Genomic DNA, 8,827 nt, shown 5'->3' with positions numbered 1-8,827 from the left:
CACAAGTGGAAGGGTTTTAAAAACATACGTACATCTAAAATATTGTTGTGCAATTGAAAAATGTTAAATGGTCTGCACTTATATAGCGCTTTACACCGCCTCTCATTCACCTCTTTGCACTAACAATCACACTCAGGGAGCTGCTATTCAACTGGCCTACACTTAATCGGAGCATCTAAGTTGGAATTCAGCGTCTTGCTCAAGGACATTTCGACATGTGACTGGAGGAGCCACTGGATTTTTTGGAAGTTAAAGTGTGAATACATTAAAGTTATTAAATTCATACAGAATAAAAATTTGCTTTATGTTGAGTGTGAAGGCACCTTTATAATCCTTGTTCAAGGTGGTAATATATTGCGCAAGCAGCACTATTAAGCTTACTGCCATTTTGTCACGAAAAAAACAACAACAATGTCCTGAAAGAGACAAATATAAATAACCTAAATTACTTAAACAATACAATTTACATTTTAACAGTTAAATAACAGCACTTCCAATTTAACCATTCTCAAATATTTACTGTATTTTACAAAATCACACTCAGCTGGCAAACATTTGCTTTTCAGTTTCGTCGTTTTAACAATCCTGCTTACAGATTAATTTGATTCCAATAACAGTTTAATTCACAAAATGTAAGAAAAGAGGGAAAAAAAAATCAATCAAGCCTAAGCAGAGTCCAAGTCTGCATATTTTAATGTCTTTTTTTGCTTAACCAAACCGAAGAAACAAAAATATTTAAATTTCAATATTAAAAGACATTAAAGAAATCTTTCTAAATAAAATAAACAACCCCCCCAAAAAACTAATTGCCATATCTGCTTAAAAGTTAAACATTTATCCAAAGTGCTGATTATTTTTACATAGATGTACAAATATTGATCAGTATTTTAACATAAAATAACAACAGCAAGAGATTTGAACATTTGTGTTGATAAATGCAATCTGAATTTGTAGATCAATGGAGGACAGTAAAACTGTGTAACATCTCAGATAAGCAGATATGGTTGGTACCACAGGCCATGTCCAAAACAGACTCATGTGTATCATTAAGAACATCCCAAACAGGACATCTATGTCCTAGGTTCTTGCATGATTTCATGATATTACTTTTTCAACAAATAGGGAAATAATTATTAGTTTAAATAAATTATTAACTCATATTTAGCTTCCCAAAATAAACAAAAAAAAAAGTTTCTTTTTTAATTTTTTTACACTAAGCAACCAACCTAGTTTAAAGACTTGTTTTTTCTGTTAGACATACTCATCCTTCATTTCACGTTTCTCATTACCCTGGTAGGAACACAGTGCCCACTTGTTTGCCTACTGAGAGTGACCATTTTCATATCTGTGTGTTGAATAGGGAGCAGGAGCTGCACAGCTGATAATTTTAGCATAGCATTAAATAAATCAAACACATCTAGAGGTCGTCAATGATGTTTTCTGAAGCCATTTCTTGCAAAGCAACTAGAAAATGTTTACAGTACAAACCCCCAGCTTCGATCATCTAGGATCGTACCCCTTAACAATTAGAGCAACTGTTAATTTCAGTCTTTATTGCAAGCTGTCTCTTGGCTCTAGCTCAATATTTCACACATAGAGATGACAGTTATATTGATTTGCTCATCTAACTTCTGACAAGAAGGCAAAAAAAGTTGTTCTTCTGGACCATTCAATTAAGTATATATAAAAAGTACAACCAAAATAAATCATCCTCCAATAAACAACAAAAGAGGAGCTACAACTGTTCATTAGCATCTGTTTTAGATACAGTATCAAAGAGAAACGAAAACTTAACACATTACTTTACATCTTCTGTTAATAACAGATCGGCATGTCGACCACTCACAAAATTTTATGTACATTTTTAACATGTTTTTTTAGGTGCCCTGACTGCGTGAAGTGCTTGGGGCAGTGTGGGCAGGAATGTGGTTTCTCTCCAGTGTGGATGTACTTGTGCCTTTTTAAGTTATTGAAATCTAAAAATCCCTTTCCACAGAAAGGGCACCAGTGTCTCTTCTCCCCATTATGCCACCTCAGATGCACATTTAGTTCTACTCTCCTTGTGAATTTTTTGTCACAAAGGTTGCAGTGGAAAGGTTTCTCTCCAGTGTGGATCCGTATGTGTGCTTCTACATCTCGCTTTGCATAGAATCCCTTGTTGCAGATCTGGCAGACAAAAGGCTTAAGCCTACCGTGCACCATCTGGAGGTGTTTGGTAAGGCCAAATCGATAGACAAAGCCCTTTCCACACTGCTGGCAGACATGGATCCTACCATTACGGTGCACCCGGCCATGTCGCTTAAGACCCTTGGAGTCTGGAAAACTTTTCCCACAGAGCGTGCAAGAGAAAGGTCGTCGTCCTGTGTGGAGACCAACATGACTTTCCAAAGCAGCGCTGCTGCTGAGGACACGACCGCATTCCCCACACTGGTTCTTTAGTAGGCGCCCACCAATGACCGACAGAGGCTGTAATGGTGAAACAATAGGTGGAGCTCTGACAGGTATGCGGTGGAAACAAACACTAGATGTATAAACTGATGAATGATCCAGGAATCTTGTATCTTTCTTTGGTGTTTTAGTAACTGGCATTTTAGGAGGAACCCAAATAGCTTTGGATGTACATTTTTTCACAGTCTCACAGTTAGCCTGGTTCTCTGCTAATTGGCTTGTTTTATCCCCATCTTGGAATTTTAGTAGTTGTTTCGACAATCTGATTTTAGCCATTTTCTTTGCTTTTGCTGCTTTAGCTAACTTCTTAGCACTCACCACTTTTAAGCTCTTTTCAGAATCACTACCATGTTGACGGGATCTGGTTTTCTTGGCAGGAGTAGATTCCTCAGTCCTTTTAGGGCTAACACTACCTTTAGTTAACCCAACCCTTGAGGAAGCAGTTTCACGCTTGGCCTTTTCAGTAGCAGTGCATCTCCCAGGAGTAAAAGAACTGGAATCTCTTTTAATTTTTTTTGTGTTGATTTTAGTTAAGGTGGACCTCCTGTCCATCCTAGGACTACCAGAGATAGATTTATTTTGGGGGGAACTAACACCATCTCTACCAGTCTTGTTTTCTTGTCTCACATAAGTGGGTGTCTTTTTAGGGCTAGTACCATTTCTACTTGTATTAGTCTTCTTGGGGCTCACACAAGTAGATTTAGTATTTTTAGGGCTAGTACCATTTCTACTTTTACCTGTCCTCTTGGGACTCACACAGTTAAATTTGGTATTTTTGGGGCTAGCATCCTTTGTAGTTGAACTAGACCTTCTTGGACTAATAGAGCTGGGTTGCTTATTTTTAGAGCCTACAGTACGTTTTCCTGAACTCAGAAGAGTAGATTCACTAGTATCATTCAATCTTCTAGAACTGACAGTATTTGGTTCAATAACACTTCTCCTGGATCTGACATAACCTTTACATAGTCCGGGTCTGCTAGGACTAAAGGGACTGGGATTACTTTTAGTGCCCATGACATCTTCAACCACAACTTGATTTGTAGGCCTAACTTGCATAGGTTTGTTGGCGTTTTTGTCATTTTGAACATCGTTCTCTAATCGAAGTTTCTTTGGGCTTACATCGGTGGTCTCAGTTTCAATGCATTGTTCTGGATTTGACTCAGCTCTTTTAGTTTGCAAGTGAGACTTCAGGTGACTTCGGAGACGGGCCACAAGGGAGTTCGTAAGTAACCTTTTCTTGCCACAAGCTGTGGCCTCTGCAAATTCATCGGCGGAGGCCTACAAGCAAAAATGAAAGAAGAAACTTTAATTACAGGGCACCACAATACTTTGTAAAATGTAAATTAAAAGAGGAAACAGTGATTTACCAGTCATTTGAAACCTACTGTAATTTACAATAGAGTATCATGATGGGTTACAAAAAGAGCGTACCAGAGAAGAGTCTTATGGTAATTATGCAAGTAAGACTAGTAAGATTATTTATTACTTATCAAGTGCAAAGTACTTCATTAATGATACATACTGTTATATGATCCTAAAATTAAGGGATTCTCTGAAAAATCCCTGTATGCAAAGGACAAGGGCAGAAAACAATGCTGTGACCTCTGGGCCACCAGGCAACTACAGGGGTCCTTCAAAATGCAGTAACTAGTGCTAGTTTTATTTATTCTTGTGGAAATCATAATGTGGATTAGAATGAAAAGTGTTTAGACCACATTACCTTCTCTGGGGCTTCAACTATAGGCGACACTGCCAGCTTTGCCAGGAACTGAGATTTAGTCATCTGTAAATGAGGGTCAGATGTGTCCTTGGGTGATAAGACAGTAAGCTTTATAGGGGCAGCTGACTGTTTCTCTTCAAAAGTTGGATCATTTTGAAGTGCACAATTTAGCACTACATTGCCTGTTATTTCTTCACCCAAACTAAAAGTGGGTTCATCGGCCAAAGGCTCAGTTGTGCTGGTGGCTACAGAAACATTGTTTGATGTGGCTGGCTGCACAGAACTGCTCTCTGGTGATTCCTCCAAAATGGTGGATGTTTCGGAGAATGCCAATGCTTTCTCTTCAACACTGTTTGGCTCTTCAGACATCTGAGGGGTATTTACAGACACAGCAACAGAAGATTCTTTTAAACTGGGATCCATGTTATTGGACAATACTGGCTTTGCTGATGACTGATTTATTATAATCATAGATGATGGTTTCTTTGGTGTATTTATCAACATGGACTGAGTTTCAGAAGAAAGCAATCTAGAGACCAAAACTGAATCTTTGGTTGATACTTGAAGTGGCAGTCTAGTTAATCTAACTATTGCAGAGAATTTTGGTTCCACCATTGGTTTTACCACTGGAAACGCAGGTCCTTCCACTTGCCCAGCTGACGTTTTTACAGTGGAACAACTGTCTGTTGGGGCATTTGGTGATTTAGGATCAGACATAGTTCGTTTGGTAGACTCCAAATTGTCAGATGTTTTATCCTTCTTTCGAGACAATGTAGCTACTTCATCTGAAGTGGTTTGTGCAGCCAAACAAACTCTCAAACTTTGTGATGAAGAACTCAACTGTGGTGTTGCCACAATACCAGGAGAATCTGGTTTGGATGAATCCTGCTTTTGTGTATGACGAATTGTCTGTGACTGTGGCGGTTTTGGAATTATTATTGTTATTTTTGGCTGTGCTACAGTCTCTGACTGCTGGTCTCTTGAGGCAGCGCTTGACTGTGAAGGGACAACAGGAAGCAATTTCCCAGAGCTAACATATATTGTTTTCTGAAGGACAGAGCCTCTACAGCTCACAGTTGTACAAATTGGAAGCAAACTATGATTCTGAGTAGCAACAACAGTTGATACAACCGCAGGAAGCTGGCTTGGGGAAAGTGTTGCAATTTTATGAGGCATTAATGAAGATGCTGATCTTGGTACGACAATTATTTTTTGAGGTCCTGCGTTATTGTGTTTACTGTGAATTGATCTCACACTTGCTTGATTTGCAGCACTTAATAATGAGGGAGACGGTGCAGTGGTCTTGGAAGGAGTGACAGTATGCTGTTGATTCGGTATGACAACTGTAAGGTGGGTTGGAATTTCATTTTTTGGAGCAGCATCTTTAAACTGAGGGGCCACATTATGTGTCTCCAGTGTTGATTGCGATAATGTAGACAGCTCTGTTACGGGTAGTTTGCCTGCAACTTCATGGGCTACATCAGGAAGCAGTGGCTTCTGTGGCTTGGCTGGGATCTCATCCACAGGTGGTAAGGTACCCACAAATGGAGTACACTGGGTCTGGGGCAGAGCTGCCATCCTGTGTAGAGAGGAGAGTGTATTTTCTACAGTTGACTGATTCATCGCTTCGACTAGTAACATTGCATCCTGAAGCGTTGCAGAGGTGCGTCGTTGTCTGAGCTGATTTGATGACCCTGCTGGTGAAGTGTTTAGTAGTTCAGTTGCAGATGAATCTTCATTAGAGGAAGCCTGAGTTGATGTTTTTTCCATTTCAGTGAAAAGCTGTTCTGATTCTGATGAATTTGTCCTTTCAGAGGACCTTCCTCTACTCAAAGGTACAACTGAAACCGAGATAGAACCAATCTTACTATTATCTGCGTCCTCTAAAGCAGAGTTAACATCCTCCTGGGCTAATAAACTGATAATTGATGAAGTCTGTTTAGACTTAACTGGAGATGATACAGTGGTGTTCACAGTATTTTTAGTAACTTCTTTCATTCTTAGTAAAGTAGTTACCGTCTCTTCCTCCTTTCTAGCATTAGTTGATGATGACCGAAGATCTTTTTTTACTTGTTGCTGCAGATGTTTTGCTTTTCTTGGCAGCCGTCCTCTTTTATGGGATACTGGCTTAGAAGTAGCCTCACCTTCTTCCATGCCAGTGTTTGCTGCTTCATTTGCTACTTCCTTGTTTTGTGGTGTGGGCTCTGCTAATTGTTCCACTGTACACTGCACATTGCCGTACTTCTGCAGGATAACATGACTTTGTTCACCTACTGACATTTCCCCCTCTCTTGGTAGCTGTTCAACTGACTGATGCTGAGAAAGAACCAAATGATGTTCATCTGATGTTAAAATGTCTGTCTGTGTCTCTATTTTGGATGTATTCAGACTAATTTCACATTTTTCCTCCAAGTCATCTTTTAATGCAGCGAGTGAGATGACTAGTGAAAGCTTTGGTTCAGACGATTGGTTCCTGACACCTTGTAAGTCACTGTTCATACCAAAACAGGGCAGATCCCAGGCTTCTGGGGTCTCTCTATTTTTTTGAGGCAGGGGTACTTGTGCAGTTGAACTTTCGTGGTCAATGTGAAATCCTTCATTTTCCATTTCACATACAGAAGTCCATGGTAAGCCTACAGTCGCCACAGCACAGTGGGGTCATGGAGGATACATAATTAGCAAATTTTATCAAATTTATAGAATATATTAAGAGTTTTAAAAATTACAAAGCTTTTATTGGAAAATTAAAGAAAGTTTTAATTCATCACCTGCTTTATCAATCACAACTTGACCACAGGCGACAGTGCGCTCATCTTGCTCTTGCTTCAAGACAGAGTGCAGAGAAGAATCATCATCATTCTGACAAGGAGCGATGCATATTTTAGTATCAATGTGACATCAACAAGAGAATAAATCAGACTACCACTAAGATTCACACATACCTCCTGTTTGACTTGCACATCTGCCATTTGAGAATCTCCCTGATTTTGGGTTACATAGTTATGCTCTTGAAAACCGTACTCCATCGCCTCATAGCACCATTGCTGGTCTTGATTTTGCAGTGATGAGTCTCTTACTGTTTGACACTGTTCCACCAGCATGGTGCGAACAGGAACAAGGTCTGTGAACATAACAATACAATTTAACATCCAGTGATGAACATTTGATGCAGATCCTTGCATACTTCTGCTGGAAAAAAAAAAAAGGGTGTCATCTGCATACAAATGTAACTTGGATTATATGAAACCTGTCTTTGCTTGTTTTTCTCCTGCATAAAATTGCAGTGAAGTGGGAGTAATCAATTTCTAGGACTGTTTTATGGTTGTATGGGTCAAAGCAGTAATTTAAGTAGATAGAGAGTCCCATCAACCATTCTGAAAGACATCATATGATTCTGCAAAAATGCTCCATAGTTTTGGTTTGACCACAGTTTTGGCTGGTGCTTATCACTGCATTTAAACAATTATCACATCTCAACACCCTCTACAAAGGTTAGTATTCCATCCTTTCTTCAAGAGTGGCCATTTGGAGCAGCTACTAAGATTAAAAATTCCCGACACATTCGGGCAAATCATTGTAATTGCGCAGCAAATAGACTATTATCACTTGTCTTAACATAACTGTGGTGTGTGATGTATATTGTTGTTGTTAGCAGACACTGGAAAATGCTTGCATAGACTTCCTTTCAAATATGGCATACACCTTTAATTAAGGATTTTGACAATATTTTTTAACATCACCTTTGCCATTTATATTCTGACTCACTTTTGTTCGACACCTCCACTCGAAATTCCCACGAGTTTAGCCCGGAAATTAGTGGTAAATCTGCATTTTCAAAACACATAAAAATGGTAAGCTAGTGTTCATTTCTGCCATGTGTTCGGTTCATAAATATAAATTGTTAGTACTTCAGTATTGCATAACCACCCAGTCATTATCGTTGGAACAAAATGTTTCTACCCGCTTCCCTTAGCATAGTATGGTTTCGCTCCAATTTCGGATCCCACGCTACAGATAACCGGGCTAGGCTAACGTTTAGTGCTAGATGGATGGCTGGGTTGGCTATATACAATCCAAACAACACGTATACACAGTGGCAGTGGCTAAACACACTAAAGAGCAGCATCAGACAATTATAATGGTTAGGACTGTGTGTTTTCTGGCGGCTAACAGGTAGCACAACTCACCACATTGAACGGCCGTGTCACGTTTCTCCAAACCATCGCTAGTTCCTGGAAGAGGCTCATCATCTCTGGTGTCGGCAGCCGGTTGGATTTTCGCGTTCTCAAACTCTCTACATTTTGTTTTGAGGTCATCGTTCTCCTTCTTGATTCTGGAGATTTCTGCCTTCAGTTCATCCACCATAGTTTCGAAAAGTTTCGTGGTCTCTGCCACAGCACTTTTCAGCATGCTCTCCATTACGGAGGCATACTTCGTTTGAAAATCATCCGCCGACATTTTTAATATGGTTTATCGTTCGCTCAAGTTCCGGTATGATTTCTTTTTTGACAGCACATTTACTGTAGCGTTATTAAAAATGTACTATTAGGAGCTGGTTCAACATGGCTCCTTCCTGCGGACAGCCGCGGTCTTTGCTTTGTGTGACGCACATCGGCTGACGACCCAGATGGGGTGGGGATGGGTGGGGATGGGTGGGGG

The 8,827-nt window shown here is 39.8% G+C and overlaps 1 protein-coding gene across 5 annotated transcripts; it reads right to left on the bottom strand.

Annotated features, from left to right (window-relative positions):
* Positions 1–12: 12 nt before the first annotated feature.
* Positions 13–8,797, bottom strand: LOC137123876 (uncharacterized). Of its 5 annotated transcripts, none has more exons than XM_067498208.1 (6): positions 8,356–8,797; positions 7,934–7,993; positions 7,111–7,289; positions 6,937–7,027; positions 4,169–6,801; positions 13–3,726 (listed from the first exon to the last, which is right to left on the bottom strand). In XM_067498208.1, exons 1-6 carry the CDS (start codon positions 8,624–8,626, stop codon positions 1,843–1,845), a joined length of 5,118 nt encoding a protein of 1,705 aa, XP_067354309.1. In that variant the 5' UTR covers positions 8,627–8,797; the 3' UTR covers positions 13–1,842. The 5 variants fall into 5 exon arrangements, with proteins under 5 accessions (XP_067354309.1, XP_067354311.1, XP_067354312.1 ...); XM_067498210.1 differs by having other exon boundaries at positions 6,937–6,991; XM_067498211.1 differs by lacking the exon at positions 7,934–7,993.
* Positions 8,798–8,827: the final 30 nt, after the last annotated feature.

Source organism: Channa argus, chromosome 3 (assembly GCF_033026475.1).
Source record: "Channa argus isolate prfri chromosome 3, Channa argus male v1.0, whole genome shotgun sequence".
Taxonomy (NCBI): Eukaryota; Metazoa; Chordata; class Actinopteri; order Anabantiformes; family Channidae; genus Channa; species Channa argus.
The sequence above is the reverse complement of the archived record's forward strand: the minus strand, read 5'-3'. Positions and strand labels throughout refer to the sequence as shown.